General features: G+C 36.5%; 1 protein-coding gene across 1 annotated transcript in view; it reads left to right on the forward strand.

Moving 5' to 3' along the window:
• Positions 1 to 2851: 2851 nt before the first annotated feature.
• Smp_134710 (hypothetical protein) overlaps positions 2852 to 21766 on the forward strand; it is a gene marked incomplete at both ends in the record, with an annotated part of 38276 nt that continues 19361 nt past the window's right edge. The window contains 3 exon segments of the mRNA XM_018799681.1: positions 2852 to 3107; positions 5583 to 5797; positions 8986 to 9123. Of these exon segments, the coding sequence (XP_018651446.1) occupies positions 2852 to 3107; positions 5583 to 5797; positions 8986 to 9123 (609 nt within the window).

Genomic DNA, 21766 nt, shown 5'->3' on the forward strand with positions numbered 1-21766 from the left:
GAGCGAGTGAGCTGCAAGCGAGAGAGCGAGTGAACAGGCGAATAAGCGAAGGAATTGAACGAGGCGGAAATGACATGCAGTGGAGATGGCTTGGAAGCCAACTCGAGAGCTAGGCGAAAGATGATGCGTATTGGAGATGGCTGGGAAGCCAACTCGATTTAAGCAAGCGTTAATCAACATTTATAGTCGGACAAAAATGAGTGACAGACATATGATGAATAAGATACGAAGTGTACACATATATGCTCATATAAAAGTATAGTCAAGGTTAATAAGCGAATAATGAACAAGATCAAAATATGACTCATGACAGGCGAATTGGCTTGGCCAGTAGCTAGGATAAAGTATATGGGCTTAACATATAAACTGATACTACAAACTGTAGAGCCTGATGATGAAGTTATTGAAGAAGCAATTGTTCGCTCAAATATTGTTCATTTTTGAATTATCTATGGGGATTTTTAAACTGCTAAAATTCAGAAGCAACTTTGAAACCTTCAATTTGTACTTTTATTTTTACTTCATATAGAAACATATCAAGACCGAATATCATTCATCAATAACTCATTCTTACACTTATATATATACACACACAATTCATTTTCACATGGTGAACGTTTCAAATGATTCTCATTTAACTGACTCATATTATCCTATTTACTAAAATCAGCATCCAAAATATGATTGGATTTGCATACTATAGATTTGATCTGATTTGATTGTTGAACGATGTATATCTCTTTGATGATTTTGATTTTGATTATTATCCTGAAGAAGTGCAGACAAGTTAGCTGGACCAAACATTGGAAACATTCCGCTAAATCTATATTTGGTTATATCAAATGAGTCACTCGAATTTCTGTCCATCACAGATTAATTTTAATAAGGTACTCAATGAATAACGTAAGAAATATCAGTTGAATTGAATCATTTTAATGAAACTAATATTCATCATTCATCAAACCAGAAACTATGAATGATAAAATAGTTATTCAACTGATTGGTCAATCAGATAAGTCAGTTCTTATTGAATAATTATGACTAATAAAATCACTACGAAATTACTTACAATACATACAACAGTATTTAAACTGAACTACTTAATTCAACAAGTTAATGTGTGCAATTCTTAATTAACTCACTCGTAAATCTTGGTTAAACTGGTGAATTGTGAACGACATTCAATTGTCACAATCATTATCATTTATTCAAGCTACAACGATAAATAAAATGAAATGGATTAGTAAAATTGCTTATGGAACGGGTCAAATGCTTAAAGATCTTGTTGTGGGATTTATATTTGTATTCTACATAATATTCTATGAAGGATGTATCAGTCTGAGCAGTTCACAAGTTGGGGCATTATTATTGTGTGGTCAGATTGTCAATGGGTTAGCCACACCATTGATTGGTTATTTATCAGATCGTTCACTCGGTTCAACTGAAAAATCGATAACTGATCACCAGTCGATAACGTGTGAAGATGAAAGTGTAAAGAAGTATGAGAAATTGTTGAATTTAATGAGACGGCAGTTGAGACTTGGACCGAGAAAATCATGGCATTTAGCTGGATGTTTATCGTTAGTTATTGCCTTTCCATTGATGTTTGGACAACCGGAATATTTAGTTGGGCTTCCAGTTTGGGCGAAGTTATTGATCAATGGCATGTTTATGATTTGTGTTCAGGTATGTCTTATTGTATGAATGAATGTTTGTGGTTATGATGTGGAATTCTCGGAATCACTCGAAAACTATTAGGTGATAAAGTTAGTTGATGGAGTGAATATTTTAGTATGATGTGTTTGATCTAAATCTGTGTAGATGTGTAGACATTGGAATAAATATCAAGAACGCTTTACTATTTCAGTATTCTTCAATAACACGTTTGATTCCTTATCAATTTAGATGTTTAATTACTTAGGATTTCCGTGCCTTCTTTGGCAGCTACTATTATTATAGTCACTTAACTGCTGTTTTGTGATACTATCACTTTGTCTACCGTAATCACAACGGTTTTCACAGGTTTTTTGCACGCGATTACATCACGGTTTCTTACTTGTATGATCATCAAGTAATCAAAAAAGTATGAATGGTCATTTATTCACTATTAAACTAAATTACGTAATGTATGTTGTCTACGAAATTAGAATGATAAAACATTTATTAAATTGATTTCTTTATGTATAGCAGTACATATATGGGAGATTTATTCATGGTATCCTAATAAGTAGTAAATTGTATTATAGTGAACGAATATATATGAATACGAAAATACAGAATATCATAGGAAAATCTGAGAACCATACCGTAAATAATTCATCTGCAAAATATTAATCAGTCGTCTCAGACTTCATGGTTCCTTTGTTTCCGCACCAATCATCCTCTGTTCTCGTTCTCTCTTCTTCGATTTTCTTAACTGTCTGCCTCCAGGCATTCCACATTCGACTGATAATACATACTACTTATAACTGTCGACATCACTAGCACACAACATACAATCACCATCCTTCTAGGATCCATTGTCATCTGAAACTACATAGGTTCCAAATTATCGTGTATCCACTTGCGGTCATCTTAAAGATACATTTCTCTCAGTTCATACTGGTTCTTGTGTTATTCGGAATCGGATGAATTGGCTAAACACTGATTTCGTGTTGATGAGAGTTTATAATAAAACAACATTCAAACTAATCGATTTTCTTTTTGTCTACCCAACAATGTTTTAAAGGTTGGTTGCGCAGCTGTACAAATTCCTCACTTATCAATTATCAATGATTTGACAGACCAACATGATGAACGAGTATTACTTGCATCGTTACGATATTTCTTCTGTGGAATCGGCCACATAACTATGTTGCTTATAACATATTTATTTTTCAAATCAAAAAAATCCGGTTTGTTAATTTTGAAATCAGTAAATGAAACTGACAACAATGCGAACAACAGTCAACTATTCACAAAATCATTACTAACAACTAACAATAATGTTAAAAGTGATAATCAGTCGACAAATGTTGGAAAACAGTCAGTTGTACATTCAGAATACAATACGATAATTCAAGATTTGCCCATATTTCGAAATGTTGCATTGATTCTTGTTGGGATTGGAGTATTATTCACAATAATCTTCCATTGTGGTGTTCGTGAAGGTAAACCGAAAGCACAACAACCTTTCACAATCCAATCCAATGAAAGTAAGTTAAATATCATGTTGATTTAGATGGAATTTCCGAAATCTCGAATATGTATGAATATTGTTTGTTGATATGTTCACGTGTTTCAACAAATGGAGCTGATCCAGATGAAAGCATTTTTAGAGAGATCTCTGTACCGATTGTACAAACGAGAAATTCGGTGCAACCGATTTGATCAATGAAAACTAAACATTTGATCAGTCTAGAATCGGGATCACTACTGACTTGCTAAACATTCATTGGTTGTTCATTATTGCATACTGAATGATCAGTTTGAAAGAGATAGTGATGATGAAAACACTGGAAAACTTACTTTCCACTTAACTGTTATTTTTGTCGATGTAGTAGGAATGAACTAAAATTGATCGCAAATCTATGTCATTCATCATTTTCAAGTTTCATTGGCTAGTGTTATGATGAATGTACAGGTTGACATTAGATTAAGTAGTGGACTGAACTCAGTTGGATAATTGCCAAAATGTTAGTTATCATCAGACATTAAGAACACGAAGTCCAGGGAATGGATCTCTTCAACAAATTTATAGTCAGGTTATACAATCATATATACATAAAAATTGTTTATTTAAGTACTAGTTCCATGAGGAAATGTGAACAAGTATAAACCAAGATGACGTAATACGTAATACGAATAATAACAATGGACTCGATCAGTTAGTGATCAATTATAACGTGAATGTAATAAGATGATTAACATGTTTTTGTTTCAATAGAAAACAAACATGGAATGGCCAGATGACCAACTTCTGTAGCTGGGTTCCTTTAAGCAGAAAGAGAAATCTCATTCACTCTTTATGTTATCGAATACATCGGATATTAAGTACGGAATGCAGTGACGAAGAACTCTCATTCCTCAGGAAAAATCTGACAAAAAATAGTTATCCAGACCGCTCCATAGATTAGAATATTAGAATCTGGTTGTTTGATTCCAAAGAAAAAAAAGGAACACTAAATGAGGTAAAACTGCGAATACCGTTCACTGGTAGGAACTTGTTTTTTGTTTCGATAAAAGATTAGCTTCCCCATCTGGTCGCCTCCATGTCCATCTATCGGTCCACTTGTTCTTGTGCAGCAAGGTAAATAATAAGTACTTATACCTTCTTGATTTTGGTTGTTGTCGTTCTTCATTTCATGCTTCCCATTTGTTCATCCTAATCAACTTTTAAATTAAATAACCTGCCAACATCCAACTAACAATATTATAATAGTGTGAAAATATGAAAATTGAGTTGGTGTAGTTGATTTTCTCCGTGTGTTATTACTGTAACTATCCATAACACTGATGACCAAATAGTTTTCCAAATTCACTGAATTCTTCTAACGTAGGAGATCATCCGACTTTGATGTACTTCGATCTTTATCCCTTCCATTATACATGTATACATTTATATATGTATATATAATTAAAATGAAATGTGGTGTTGACATGTAAATAGTAACTGGACTGATTATATACTTATGAGAAACTCAGTCCTATGAAATCAAGGGTGATCATTGAATGACATGTACTAGTCAGTAATGCAATTTACTTGTTTTGGGTTAGAAAAGTTTGTGAAAACGAATTCACCTCAGATACCCATTGTCAATCACTGAAAGCATTCCACTGAGATTCAACTGCTTCTCTGTGAAATGTTGACTTCTTTTAATTAAGGCAATTTAATTGGGGTGATTGAAGTGTATGAAAGCAGTGTGTATTCGGCACAAACAAGAAATCAGGACATAAGTGGAGATGTATGAATTGTACAATTACTATGATTTTGTTACACAAAGAGTGTCGAATGATTTTGATGTTGATGATGTTGTGTTTTCTGACAGTATCTCCAGATCTTTGCATGTTATACTACTGCTGAAAAGTGGTTTTCCTTCAGAGGAAAATATAAAGATAGCGGGTTCGTTTGTTGCTCACGATCATTCATATCCTCAACTTACCAGTCCTTGTATATAATCCACTCGTTCTTATTTTTCCTAGAATTTCTACATTGGTCCTCGAGAAAGATCATAGTATGGTTTGAACACTGTCGATCGTGTTGATAGAGACACTCACTTTTATTTAATTATCAGTAAATTTGTGGAGAATTATCCACATGATTGTAGGCGACTGAATGGTGCTGTTCGATTAGACACACACAAATCGCTTCAACCGCAATGTTCCTCCATTATATCCTCTAAACAACAAGTTGTTTGAGTTTACACAACTTATAATGTGTAGTGTTGTTAAATACAAACATTCCAAATATCATAGTCTGACATCTGTAGGTGACAGTCAGTCCACACAAACAAGTTGTAGGTATTGAATCAGATTCATGTACATTATTTCTTACAATCTAAAATTACTCAGAATTTGACACTTATTTCTTTCTATTGTTCAAGATACATCAAATGAATTCTCAGAAGTGAATGGGACAAACATCAATAACGGCTTCAATGATGATAATTCTGTTGTGATTTTTCAAATCAAATCTATACGAAAACGGACCTACAGCCTTTCATCTACACTGCCTTGGTATGCTTGGTTTACACTACCAAGATTTTGGTTGAGCTGTTCTACATTCAGTATAATGCGTCTGAGTGTAACTGTTTCTGTGGTAAGCAATAAATAATAAAAGTGTCTTACAGAATAATGACAAGTGAAGATAATTTTGTATACAGAACCTCTTCTATGGGATCATATTTAGGAAGTCTGTTTGAGGATTATATCTCAATGAGGGATTCATGATTGAAATCTCGATGGAAGATGAGATTTATCAGATAATAATTGAAGTATCGAACAATTGATAAACGTCGAACCGTTAATGGGTCAAAAGTTAAAAGTACCATCAAAATGAAACACATCCTTCCAATAAGTGATGTCGAAAAATAATTAGAACATATTCTGTAAACCAGATAATAAAACACGACTTTACTAAGCAAGAATATCAAGAATCGAAAAAATAAATTGACCTCTACTTAAAGAACAGACATACCATTTTAAAATTCAATTGCAGGAGATCTGAACAAATTGGGTTTCAGAATTCAGATCACAAGTGGAAAGAGTGACCTAAAACATCGATAGAAATTGTACATTCATCGGAGAATTTGTTTGTTTAGATAAATATCGCACCCAGTGGCAAATAAGTCATTAAAATGATTACGAATTATGCAGGCTACTTGACAATATTGAGTAGTGTGGCATAATATGTAAAATAGCATGCAACAAAGAAACGAGCTCAAAAATGAAAAGACACTTTGACGTTACTTGATTTGGGCTCTTGATGAGGGTAAGGTATTCGGTATTCAGCTTGTTCCATAAAACGTGAGGCTGAAGTATGTCATTGCCTCTCAAATGTCCAATCAAGAGATCCATTGTTAGGCATAACAATATTAGCTACAATAAAGAAGAATGTCAGTGAGAAAATCCTCTGATTATATTAAAAATTATACAGTCAATCGATATAGTATAGTTGAGGTACTTCGATATAAAATACAAACTTGTAGTACTGTAATGCCATTCCTATCATTTATGTTTGAAACTATGTATCTCTGTGATTATAAGTACAGAGCTGGAATCGACAGTCAGTGACTTTCTGAACTAGCGTTATTTTAAGGATGCTTATAACTTTTCTCTAATTAATTTACTTCAAACATCATTGAGTCTTCGTAATTGACTTCAGTGAAAGTCCATCAAGATAACTAGTACATTCGCTTTCTATATTCCTTTGATGCATAAAGCTTTCACTGTTCTTTCACAAGATTCTTTTAATTATTCATTTCTGTCATATAACTTTACCGTTTTCTGGTGAATTGGTGATATATTTTAATGATATAACAGTTGACTTTGATTTACCTGCCTATCTAGTTGATCTACATTCAAAGAATGATCTATTTTAACTTCAGTAGACTTATCATGTGATGAAATTCAACGTTAAGTGTTTCCCAATATCAGCAACACATATCAACTTAGATTACTTACTTACTTACGCCTGTTACACCTCGTCGAGGAGCATAGGCCACTCACCAGCATTCTCCATCCAACTCTGTCCTGAGCCTTCCTTTCCAGTTCTTTCCAGTTGTTATTCATCCTTTTCATATCTGCTTTTATTTCCCGGCGTAGTGTGTTCTTTGGCCTTCCTCTTTTCCGCTTCCCTTCACCATTCCAAGTTAGGGATTGAGTCGTGATGCACATTTGTGATTTCCTTAATGTATGTCCGATCAACTTCCAACGTCTTTTCCTAATTTCCTCTTCAGCTGGAAGCTGGTTTGTCCTCTCCCATAAAACGCTGTTGCTGATGGTATCCGGCCAGTGAATGTTGAGTGTTTTGCGTAAACAACTGTTTATAAATACTTGTACCTTCCTGATGATGGTCGTAGTAGTTCTCCTTGTTTCAGCTCCATACTTAGATTACATCACTAAAAACACTGGTCGGATAAAACTTTCTTTAATTAATTCTTCACTCTTAACTAATATACAGGTTCCAAAATGAGACTAAAATCAATGCCAAATAAATAGTGGTCGGTCAGTTTAACAATGTATTTCATCACTTAGTAAATAAACCGATACAAAATTTGGTCTGAAGACGAGATTACGTATTCAGATCATCGCATCAACTCTTCATCGACACGGTGTTGAACTTTGATAATGTCCAACTTCAGTCAGTTCACGAAATAGAGCAAACCTGATCCATTGCATGTGATCGATAATTGTCTCACACCCAACATTGTTGAATTCGACTGGTCACGGACTCCCTCTAGAACTGAAGTTAACATACTTATAACAGTGAAATAGGTTAGATTTGGATGTGTCGTCTCGATGAAGTGGCGATTCGTGTGGATTTAATTCAACTGAATAAATATAGTATGCGAGAGAAGGTTCTGCATCACCAGTTGTGATGACTAGATATTATAAATCTAGGACAATTAATTAGTTGATTATGTAGTTTGGTGACTGGACACAAGTTAATTGTTATTAGGAATAACTCGTGTTGAGATCAATTAATTAAAACTCAAATGATAAATTTAAAGGAAATGATGTAGTTGAGATAAGAGAAGGAATTCCAAGCATGATTTGTTATTCTGATAAATCACTTCTAATGGTTTAATAGGCTATAAATTGTTTGTGGATACTCGAACTAATTAATAAAAATACATCCACTTGATAACACTCGAAAAAGATGTGTGCAGTTTCCGGATTACAATTCCAAACATACACCATGTAAACGAAAACCTTTTCGCTGCAATCTACATTTTGGCGTTCCGATAACGATGCATATACTACAACAGATTCTAGTTAATTGAAGTTGTGAATACTAACACTGAGATAACATAAACTTAACTGATACGTGCTTTTAATGACTAAATAATAAAAAAAGTGAATAACCCCCTTATCATATGCTCACTAGTGACTGGCTCCATCAGGTATTTCCTGTAATTCTATTGAGAAGCAGTAACCAGTGGAGTTCAACTACGTCTGTTGGGAGATATCAATTCACTGAAGACATTGGTGATCGATTGCTCAACTTCTTTTATTGGTTGAAGTTAGATATTAACACCGTTGGATGCCCGCCGGCTCAGTGGTCTATCGGTTAAGTGCTCGTGCGCGAGACTGATAGGTTCTGCGTTCGAATCTCGTGAGGCGGGGTCGTTGATGCGCGCTGCTGAAGAGTCGCACAATAGGACGAAACAGCCGTCCAGTGCTTCCAGGTTTTCCATGCTGGTCTAGCTTCAATTGATTCATGATTTCAACTATATATACACAATAATATTTGTCAGTAAATATTTTTTGCTTTTGTGTTTTCAGTTGTACAGTGGTCCATTTTTGTTGAATTCATTAAAAATGAATAAAAGTTCAGTGGTTTCTGTTCAATTAGTTACTACTATTTCTTGTTTGATCACGTCAGTTGCTGTACAAAGAATCAATAAATTACTCGGGAACTATGTAAGTGGAAGTAATTGACGATTTCAACAATATTGAAATCAAGTTAAAAGTCTATTACTGAATGATATTTCACTTTTTATTGAGCACTGATTTATAACAGTTTGGTTGACTATGTTTTAAACCTCATTCATGATTTATTTGCTATTCGAGTACAACTTGATCTGTCTGTCTACAATCGATAATGAAAAACTAACATGTTGTCTCTACTATAGACCTTCGAAATTACTATTTAATCAATTTCAGCGTGTTTAGAATCATCCAAAACTTAAGAGACATAGGCAGAAATGAACAGTAATTGCGAGACCTGATGCGGCTTCGATCGAGAAGGAACAATTCATGTCCATAATTATAAGGACATCAGTCTTGAATTTTATGGTGTTGAAGAGATCTGACATGAGGCCTCACATGATGTTAAACAGAACACATTGAGAAACAATTTATATGGCCTCCGAGTACATTTCCATTTGTCTATGTTAACAAGTAATCTGTATAGTACATCGACATCGAACCGAAAGAACTTAACGGGTCAAATATTTCATGTGATAAAGGCAAAGAAAACAACTTGATCAATCAAACAGATTACAGGTTCAGTCATGAGTGAATCAATAGAATTACAAATGTACCTTCTATAGGACTCGAACTTGTAACAAACACAATCAAAGCTACAAACATTAACACTGAGACATTAGTATTCAGACTGAACACTCAAACATTACACATTATCGCATTCAAGTATTCAGAGTAGGATTTTAAATCTATACCATTATTTCATAATACTCTAAATGGTGAATTTCTCATCTTGCCAATGATTAACTTGACTTAATGCAATATATTCTAGGAATGGTTTTATTATTCATACATGAGATTCGTTAATTCATAACACTCTAAATGCTCAATTAACCATCTTGCCAATGATTGACTTGACTTGATGCAATATATTCTAGGAATGGCTTCACTATTATTTATACATGAATTTCGATAAGCATTTTGCAGAACTCAACACGTTTGTCTATCTTATAACATGATCACATGAAATATTCATAAAACTTATATCTCTTTCAGTGTGTACATGTTCCGCTAAAAATCGTAAATGCTTTTTTCATTTTAGATTGTTTCAGTCGTCGGTGTTCTATTTATCCTTGCATCTTGTACAATCGCTTACTTCTTAAAATCAGCCGATGAAAACCTCACAGCAATCTATTTTTCTGCAGCCATTCTAGGCATTGGTAACACAATCAATAATGTTCGAGCAGTGGTTGTGATTGCAACATTGACCGGTGTAAATCAAGTACACACAGCAGCATTTGTTCATGGGATCGCATCATTTTTTGACAAAATCTTGACTGGTGTCTTCATTCAATGCATACAACTCTGTGTACCTCAGTTAACTTATAGACATATAGAGGTGTACATTGTAGGTAGTTTGGCAGTATTCGGTGGTATTCTTGCGACAATTGATCATTTCATTTACTCAGAGACTGTAGAAAGTACATATGCATTAGGTCTTTCATGTTTTATTCGAAGATCAACTTCATCATCGTCTTCGTCACCATCGAAATTTCAGGGTGACAAGGACATCGAGTCTAATATTCAAGCATCTCCTCACGGTGTAAGCAATGATAAAGAAAATAACGATAACTGTAGATATTAATAAACATATATATGTACATAAACACAAACCAAAAATCTTTCATCATAAAAAAGTAATCTCTATTTTAAATTTCTCTCCCAATATGCAATTGTTAAGTCGGCTTACAGTAAACTCTATCTGAGCCTCCAGAGGCTCATAAAGAGCCCCCAACCAATCAGCGATTAATTAGAAGCTATGCTACACTAATAACGAGATCCTGATTGGCTGTTCAACACACTGCTACTATGGAAACTCAAGGTCTCTTAATTACTATAAAACCCCTGTATTTTCTGTACATGAATGAATCCTGTAGTAAAGCGCTTCCCTCATACTTTATGCCTTTCCTCTGGTCTTCAAGTTGCTGTATAGTTCTAGCTCGGGGATACGGAACTAGCTTAGGGAAGCAAGTATAGTGTTCACAATCGGCAAGACGTAACAGTGGCGACGGGGATTTCGGCAAATAATAAAACAATTGTCGTCGGGGATTCTAGCAAAAAGAAATACAGCAATCGAGACGTGATTTTGGAATCAAACAAGCTGTAATAATTGCCGGCGAATTTTTGGAGTTATTATTATTATCAGTAGCAAAACAATGTCGATTTCTCAAGAACAGGTGCTGATAATATTAGAGCACCGGCAACAGCAGATGCTAGCCTTCCAGCAGCAACTATTTGAAAGAGTTTTGGACAAATTTTTCACTAAACAAAATGTTTCAGGAAATGAAGAATTTATTTGTAATGCAGATAATGGTGCAAATATGGCCGTCTCAGAAGAACGCCCAGTTGAGGGTTCAATTCCCTTCATATGTGATGAAAAAGGCAAAATGGGTAAGTTGGCCGGTTCAGAGCAAGACAATATCTTGCTTAATGCACATGAAACTGAGACAGTATCAGATGTCAAAGAAAAAGAAGGTTCCGTAGACAAAGCCCTGAGCCCAGAGTCAAATGAAGCACCATTGAATCCGCCGATCTCTGAAGACAAACTTCAGTCAGAACTAAACTACGGGTTACATGATATCGGCCAAGAAAGCTGGAATGCTGCACATAATTTTGATGAAAATTCTTATGAAGATGAGAAAAAATAAGTCGGTTGAATCAAATGCTGATCAAAAACCTAAGGCAATTTTATTAGATGATGATTCCCCTAGTTATCTAATATCCTCTAGTGAAAATCTTAATGAATTTGATGGAGATGTTTCAGAAAAGCCAAATTCCGATGACCTGAAATCAAATATCGTTCATAATCATCTATTCATTTCTAGTGGATTCCGCATTCTTTACGAGAAATGTGTTCTAAATAAAGTCATATTAATTGTAAATTGGAGATATGAAGATCCAACATTATTTCGTGGTGGAGGAAAATGTTGGAGAATTTTCAAATTACAGATTATTTTAAAAAAAATCAGAATCTAATCTTCGAATCTTCAAAAAAAGGAGAGGTGTTAAGTCGGCTTACAGTAAACTCTATCTGAGCCTCCAGAGGCTCATAAAGAGCCCCCAACCAATCAGCGATTAATTAGAAGCTATGCTACACTAATAACGAGATCCTGATTGGCTGTTCAACACACTGCTACTATGGAAACTCAAGGTCTCTTAATTACTATAAAACCCCTGTATTTTCTGTACATGAATGAATCCTGTAGTAAAGCGCTTCCCTCATACTTTGTGCCTTTTCTCTGGTCTTCAAGTTGCTGTATAGTTCTAGCTCGGGGATACGGAACTAGCTTAGGGAAGCAAGTATAGTGTTCACAATCGGCAAGACGTAACAGCAATCCATCGGTTTATCACTGAATATTCATCTACTATTCCTTTCAAAGAAACATGTCTTAGCATTAAACCCGGCCAATTACCACATGACTTTTTCGCCAGTCGGTACACGACTTATGCAATGCGGTACGAACACTGGGTGTTGCTCTGATCTAGGAAACGTTAATTCTAAATCACCATGTGCTTCTTCAATCACTGTACGTACTTGGTTACATCAGTCACAACACTCTTACCTGAGGCGAAAAATTTTCCGGCTAAACATCAAGTAGTTGCGTACACCAACTCAGCTGAACAGCACCCGATGTCCTGTTCAATTGTTGCTCATAGACCTAACATGACTGACGGCAGCCTATTTATCCAATCGCTGTTATCTATGACGGTCGTTAGAGATGCCTGTAACTGTCTGTGTAGGTGTCCAATCATAACATAAGACATCGGACGATATGATATAGTGTGAATAATTTTAATTCACAAGAGTTCTGTCAGTTGTTGGAACATGCGACTTTCAAACTGAGCTCCTCTATCAGTTGTGATGATTGCTGGAACACCATAGTAAGGAATACAATTTTCGACTAGGGCTTTGGTCATGGATTCGACTGAAGTCTCTGTAGGAAGTAATCTCCTACACATGTAATTCTAAACCATTCTCTAGACTATCGGGTACAGAGTTCCAGCTTAGCCTAATTCAGAACAACTAAGCTAATTGTCATGATAAACTTTATCTGTTTCTAAAACGTAAATCAAAACTGTTAGCATACAAAATAAACATTACGGTCTATGAAACAGGGAAAAGGAGAGACATAAATGACACAGTGAACAGTAACTGGAGGATAGGAAAAGTGAGTCAACAAATTGGATATTAGGAGGGGTTTTTGTGGATATTGTAGTATGTTTTTCTTTTGGTCTAGCTCCAATTGACTCATGATCTCAACTGCTAAAGCGAATATTGTTTGATAATGAACACAAAATTGTGATTGGTGGATAAACAAGGCATAGTCATACAAGATCGAAGAAAGTTAGTGCGGTGGTGGGCGTTTCATGTTATCGTTGGTGGGTTCTTTTATCGATCACACTTTGTAGTGCCGCTGAAGGCCATCGTGCAAATCTATCGATGCATGTAAAAATGTAGTTGTATCCATTCAAAACCGGCAGTGGTCTTACGATATCGATGTGTGTATGATCGGATCTAGTGTCTCGGTGACAGGAAGAACCCACTTCGGAGCTAGTATGACAATGTACTTTGACTTTTCGACACTCCACACCTGTCTGTGTCCAATCACGCACATCGCGATTCATGGTTGACTGCACGAAGCGTTCAATGACCAGCTCCACTGTGACTTTTATTCCCGGATGCGATATATTGGGCATACTTTCAAATACCTTTTGCCACAGTGGTTTCGGGATGAGTGGTCGCTATCGGCCTTGTCGACATATCGCATATTACTTTTGCACTACCGTGCTGAACATCTTCGAATGCTAATGATGTGTCGTCGGATCTTAGCTTGCTTAATTCAATATCCGTCTCTTGCAACTTCGCTAGACCGTGATAATCAATGACACTTGGAACAAGCGCTTTTCATTGTTCTTGATAGTTCATCAGCTACTTAGTTTTTGTGGCCTTTAACATATCGTATATTAGACGTGAACTGGGAAATAAATTCGAACTGTCGGATTTCTCTCGGAAAATAATTATCTTGCTTGATGATTAGTACTGTCATGAGTGGTTTATGATCCGTGTACATAGTAAAATTTATACCATCTACCTTATGTCGAAAATGCTTTCTCGACAAGTAAATCGCTAGTAAATCTTTTCCGAAAGTACCATATCTCGTTTGATTAAAATTCAATCTCTTCGAGAAAAATAAAAGCGGTTCCTACATACCATTTACTAACTGTTGTAAAACGGCTCCTACCGCCACATTCGATGCATCGGTCATGATAGCTAATGACATCTCACTCTTTCATCTAGCTAGCATACTTTCTTTGTTTAGTGCTTGATTGAAGTTTTCGAGTACCTGTACCGCACCTCCTGAGAGATCGAATGTCCGAGCATGTCCACGTGTCCATCAATGTTTGCATTATTGCCGCACAATTCGGGATAAACGGTCTTTAATAATTTATTAGCCTGAGAAATCGTCGTAACTTCTTCCGTGAGTCAGGTAACGGAAAACTATTCTATCACCCGATTGACTGACAGGCACGCGCGCTAGAGAGAAGACAAGAAAACTAAAACACTATGTGATTTATTCCCCATTCTGATCTGGTACTCGAGTTCAGATTAGTGTAAGAAGATACATGAATAAGTAAATGACTAACCCGACCACAACATGCAACAATTAGGAAAATACAATTATGTACAAAACTGGTGGATTAAAATAGAAAATAGAGTACAAAAGATTACGTCGAAATTATAATAGCTTTGGAACAGAAAATGCTATGTCAGTGAATCATACATCAAACGAAAGCTTATGATCTGTCGAATAGACTAGGAACAAAAGTAAATGTGACTGCTTTACAAGCCTTGAATTAGACGAAATAATTACCTTAATTACTTACTGACATACTTACACCTGTTACTCCCAATGGAGCATAGGCCACCGACCAGCATTCTCCAAACCACTCTGTCCTGAGCCTTCCTTTCTAGTTCTATCCAATCACTGTTCATTCTTCTCATGTCTGTCTCCATTTCTCGGCGTAATGTGTTCTTTGGTCTTCGTTTTCTCCTTTGGCTTTCAGAACTTCATGTGAAAGCTTGCCTTGTGATGCAGTTAGGTGGTTTTCTCAATGTGTGTCCTGTCCACTTCCAGTGCTTCTTCCTCATTTCTTCCTTCACTGGATGGAATCTGGTTTGTTGTCGTAGATTGTTGCTGATAGTGTCTGGTCAACGGTTCCGAAGTATTTCGCGTGGACAACTGTTAATAAACACCAGTATCTTCTGGATGATGGCTTTCGTAGTTCTCCAAGTCACCGCCCCATACAGTAGAACTGTCTTGACATTTGTATTGAAAATTCTGATCTCGGTGTTGGTTGACAGACAATTGTTTTGAGTTCCAGATGTTCTTCAGTTGTAGATATGCTGCTCTTGCTTTGCCGATCTGCACATTCACATCTGCACCAGACTTAGTGTGTTCATCAATGATGCTGCCCAGATATGTAAAGGTTTCCACATTCTCCAAAGTTTCTCCGTCAAGTGTGATTTGATTGGTGCATGCTGTATTGTATCGGAGAGTCTTTGTTTTGCATTTGTTTATATTAAGGCCTACTGCTGCTGAGGCTGCTGCTACACTGGTCGTCTTCTCCTGCGTTTGTTGTTGCGTGTGTGATAGAAGAGCCAGATCATCTGCAAAATCTAAATCATCAAGCTGCATCCTAGCTGTCTATTGTATCTCATGCTTCGCTCCACATGCTGACATCTTCATGATCAAGTCGATCACCAGGACAAAGAGAAAGGGTGAGAGTAAGCAACCTTGCCTGACACCAGTCTTTACCTCGAATGAGTCAGTGAGTTGTCCTCCACGAACCATTTTGCAGTTTAATCAATAATAGGTATTCCGGATAATATTGACTATCCTCCAAGGTACGCCGTAGTGTCGAAGAAGCCTCCATAGTGTTGTCCTGCCCACACTATCAAATACTTTCTCATAGTCAATGAAGTTGATGTAGAGTGATGAATTCCATTCAATTGATTGTACCACAACGATCCGTAGAGTTGCGATTTGGTCTGTACACGATCGATCCTTACGGAAATCAGCTTGTTGATCTCGAAGTTAGGCGTTTACGGAGTCCTTCATTCTGTTTGACAATACCCTGTTGAGGACTTTTCCTGGTATTGAGAGAAGAGTGATGCCCCTGTGGTTATCACACTTGCTGAGATCGCCTTTCTTTGGTATTTTGATCAGAAGTCGTTCCTTCCAGTCTGTTGGTACTTGTTCTTCATCTCAAATCTTACTGGAGAAAATGTGGAGTATCTATGCAGTTGCTGCTACATCTACTTTCAGTGCCTCTGTTGGAACATTGTCTGTTCCCGCTGCTTTGCCGCTCCTGATTTGTCTGATGGTCATGCTGATCTCTTCAATTGTTGAGGGGCCAACATCGATTGCGAGGTCCGTGGGTGTCGCTTCGAAGTTGGGTGGGTTCAGTGGAGCTGGTCGGTTCAAGAGTTCCTTGAAGTGTTCTACCCACCTGTTCCGTTGTTCTTCAATGTTGGTGATTACCTTGCCTTCCTTGCTTTTCACTGGGCGTTCTGGTCTACGGTAATTTCCAACGCGTTTCTTTGTTGTGTCGTACAGTTGTCTCATATTTCCTCCTCTTGCAGCCTTTTCCGCCGTCATTGCTAAATTCTCACTTGCTTGTTTACTTCTGTGTATTCGGCTTGTGCTTTGGCTTTTTCTCCTCTTGTTCGGCTGGTATTGATTGCTGCCATTTTTGTTCCTCCTTTCTTCAATCTGATCCAGTGTACCAATAGTGATACATTCCCTGTGATGATGCTTCTTGTGGCCCCGACCCTCATGACATGTCGAAGTGACTGCCTCTTTTATCCTTTTCCAGTTGCTCTCCATCGGAATTCCCTCTCCATTGAGTAGATCATGAAAGGCCTGGAACCTGTTGCTGAGGGCTATTTTGAACTTGTTGAGTTTGTCAGCATCCCGAACAAAAGCCGTATTAAACTTTTCTGATGTTGCAGCCTACCGCAGAATTGGTCTTTAACCTCTTCATCGTAGTCGTTGGTAGGCGCATAGCATTGGATGACCTCCATTGTAATGCCCTCTCTCTTTGTTTTGAAGGAGGCTTTGATGATCCTTGGTCCATGAAATTCCCATCCTATAAGTGCATTTTGTGCTTGTTCGGACAGCAACAATGCAACTCCTTGTGTTTGTGGAGCACTTTCTTCCTCATGACCGGAGTATAACAGAAGCTCCCCTGACAATAGTCGTTGTTGTCCAACCCGCGTCCAGTGTGTTTCACTGATTCCAAGCACCTCTAGCTTGTACTTCATCACTTCTGCAGCAATTTGAAAGACTCTTCCGGTCTCCCACATTGTCTGGACGTTCCATGTACCTAGATAAATGGTTGCTTTGGATGTTAAAAGAGGAATCGGCCCCGTGACTTTAGAGGAACTCGGCTTTCATCATGACAAGTCATAATTCTTCCTTCAACTCCCAGGGCAGAGTTTAAATGGTTTGAATAATATTTTTCTGGTCAGCGTTTTATTAGCTAGTTGGTTTTCTATAGGATGGGGTCGCTGACCCCATGCCCAACCCTTTTCCTTTATTTGGGCTTGGGACCGGCAGCAGCCCACGGAGGGGCTAAAGGCGGAGTTGAATTGAATGAAATGACGTCCCCAAAAGTAGCTTCCGTAGTTTGTCAAGGCTTCTTGTTTCTCTATTGACATCAACTAGATTCATGGAAACAGATTCCGTAAATACCCTCCTTATCGTGGTGGTGTGGTTACTGTTTCGAAGTCGGTGACGTCGAGAATCGACTAAAAGGTCGAAGTTCCACAGGGAAATAATATTTTTATGAGCACTGACACATCTGCTATGACGAAGTCCCAGCGATACGAAGCTCATCGTCCGTAAATCAGGTACAAATTCCGTTTGTCTGTTTACTCCTCTATCACCCACCAGACTTTTCATATACTTTTTTACCTGTGACGGAGTTACGTCTCCCATACGGCCTTGAATAAAAAGCTGATCAAAAGCTTGTCGGTCGGTTAAAAAGACAGTTTTAGTCACGGCATGTTTTAATACGTCGTATGGCCTCTCTCACGTTATCCGCAAATACATCTGGGAGGAGTGTGCTTGCATGAACGAATTCATATCTTTGTAAGTTGATGCGGTTAGTCAGAAAATAATTTTCCAGTTTAATAAACCACAGTTGTGAGTCAGTAACTCTAAAAGGGCGAAAAGAATGATTAACAGCCTTCACAGATGGCGTTTGCGGTAAACTTGACATTGCATTTTCGGAAAACATGTTTATAAAAAATAAATAGTACACGAACAATGCGAATGTCAAAAGGAGAAATGGACCGATAACAACAATGATAATAACAAGTGGTACAATTTATAACATATAACAAACTTACAGAATTGCACCACTATATCGACTGTTTGCGAAATATCGTTATTCATTATGAGTATTATCGTTATGTCCAATAATGTTTATGAAATAATGTTCCTCTAATGGATATAATGATATAATAATCCACAACTATAATTACAATCCAGATAATCATCCGAATCAAGACGAAGTGTGTTGAATTTTTGAAATTATATTGTACCGTCGAAAATTGTTTCGTGTTCGCATATTGGGGTCACCATTTCTGTAGTGGCAATGAGAAACGGAGACTACAGTTAATTAGTAGATATCATAGATAACAAAGTTACCAGCTCATCGAGCGAATTCGCAGAAGAGAGGCAAATGTGTGTGAATGTGTGAGCAAGCGAGTAAGCGAGCGAATAAAGAGGCGAATTCGTAGACAAATCGAATCAAGACAAAGCGAGGCAAGGCAAGTCAAACGCCAATCATGAGATTGAGTACATATATATATGGGAAGGAGAATCACTCATCTACCGATATTTATGTTATCAACATTTAAACTAGAGAGAGATAGGCTGTCACATGTGGTCAAAATAGTACAAAGAAATAGATGGATTGTTACTGTTCCAATAACAACATTGTCAATTAGTTTCGGACATAAAATATTTTCAATATAGATTGTATGAACATGGAGTATGTTTTCAGATTGAATTCTTGTCCACTTGATAATATACACCTTACCATTCAAGTTCCAATAACCAGGATTTCCAGATAAACTATTGAAAGATTGGAATAACATTCACTATTGATAAGACAAACAGATGTATAACCTTATTGATTATTCCATGTTATCTTCATTTATATCTATTGTTAATTCTTTCTTATCTGAGCAGTAACTATCAATTTTTGTTTTATTCTTTCTTTCTAATGATAATGAAATGAGCTCTGCAAACAGACAACAACTGAATTTCATTACACTATTGACTTTACCTCTCGTGACATTGAGTTATCAGTCATCTTATGAATAAAATGCTGAATCCTAAAACTTGAAGCTTAAGTACAATGACTATTTCCGTTCCCCACAATAACACTCTCGGTATAATAGTCGATTTGCTAAAACAAGCTATTCTAAAAGGTTTAGTTGGAGGATTAGTTGAAGAAATCTGGCTAAACTACACTAAACAAACTTCTACTACTAGTTATAGTTGTTAGTTATGTCCATAACTAACCAATCAAATTGTTGCTTAAGCTCCCACCACGTTAATCTGGTCTGATGTGTCTGTAAACTATCCCCGTTGCACGTGACTTTATTGTCATATTTTAATAATGTGACTCATAAATTTTATTCCTTTAGATAAGACACGCAATATTGGTCGGTATGTTTGTGCGTTTCCTTCAATGACTGTGCTTCTTTAATTATTGTACTAATCTCATTGTTTTTATGTTGAGAAACAGATAAAGTTTAAAGCCAAATTGTCCTTATTCTGACTATAGCTTTTACATAGACTTTGGAATCGCCAGTATCGCGTTTACAGTTCTAGTAATATATCTGTGGGGCCAATTAAATCCTACAATAGTATACTTTAAGGCATCATACCCATTATAAAACCTCTTAACGGACTTCAGTTTTAGGAAATAATGATGGTGGCCTTTAAATACTGTAAGCAAAGGTTAAGTGAGAAGACCACTTCAATTTTTTAGTACGTTAATTATTTTATTTACGGAATGGAGATTTATGGAGATTGTAGTAATTTCAGTAGTTGAATTCATATGTCAAACTAAGCGAGAACACCTTTGAATACCTTGAAGAAATGGACAGCCATCTAGACCTAGTATGAACTTCTCAGCAAAACTCATTCACGAATCCACATGTGAGACCCGAACTCAGGTCTCTCAGTCTCACGCGTAATCGCTTAAACTCCAGACCATTGAGCAGGCATTCAAATGTGTTGATTTCTAACATCAATCTATCCATCATCTTGTAAAACCCTTCATCCATTGACTGCAGTCGATATCTGTCTCACATCCAACACGAGTTGGGCTCAATCGGATACGACATCTCAATAGAACTCTAGGAGATCCATCCTCAAGCCAGTCCCACGTGTCGGATCCTGGGTGTGCAATGCTGAGGAGTCCAACACTAGGAAGAAACGGCTGTCCACTGCTTCCAGGTTTTTAATTGTGTTCTAGCTTAGATAGACTCGTGAATTCAACTACTAATAATCTAATGTTGTGTTCAAACTGTAACATAGGGATGATGAAATATTTGATTGAGCTGTAACACAACCGATTTATTTATTAGTAATCTTTACATGAATTAGCAATAAGAATAATTTCATGGATTAACGGAAACAGGATAGGTCATCTTGGCAACTCATTTGCAGTGTATAATACTATCTGTACTATTGTTTATCTAAAGATTAAGTAACGCAGTAATTTCAGAAAAACAATTTTCAGATTGTTTACTGTTGACCATCCATTAGTTATTCGTTTATGTTATGTCTAATCAGTTCGATATCAAACAGTGGTTGTTTCACAATAAAATGTTGAGTAATGGATTAAGAATCTAAATCGGAGTGATGTTATAAATCTTGATCATTTCGCCTTTTCTCCTATTTCATAGATTTTAAATGTGAAATTTAAATCTCTGCTTTGCTTTAACGTTGTTTTGTTTAGCAAGACAAACTAGTAGTTTACTTTAACATACTTCAAGATTACCAGGTGAACTGTCTTAATTATATATGTAATAATACTACAAATGAATGAGTTGATAATACAGTTAGGAGCTGTGATCAGATCTAACAGCTTTCCTATGTAATTGCAAGCTACACTACTCGTAAGTAGTGTAATTTTCGCGTGTGATTTTAGAAGTGCACTTTCGCAAGATCAGCCAAATCAGTCTTTCACCTTATTTATCATCTGTTAAGTCAACATAAAGTAACACTTATGGTTTATCTTACTTTAATAGAAACAAAAATCCTGTGAAATGACATCACACTTGTTTAGTTTTATCATCATCGTTGGAAAACATGTGGAAAGTGTATTATTCATTTAAGTGTTCAAGTGTTTACGACGAAAATAACCAAAGTTCTACCCAACCATTAATAGAGTAGGTTGATGAATCACAATGCGGTATTATTTCTGCAAGTTGATCTTAGTTTGTAAAGATCAAATGCTCAGTTTCGTGTTAAGATTCGCAATATATATA

The sequence above is a fragment of the Schistosoma mansoni genome, chromosome 3 (assembly GCF_000237925.1).
Source record: "Schistosoma mansoni strain Puerto Rico chromosome 3, complete genome".
Lineage (NCBI taxonomy): Eukaryota > Metazoa > Platyhelminthes > Trematoda > Strigeidida > Schistosomatidae > Schistosoma > Schistosoma mansoni.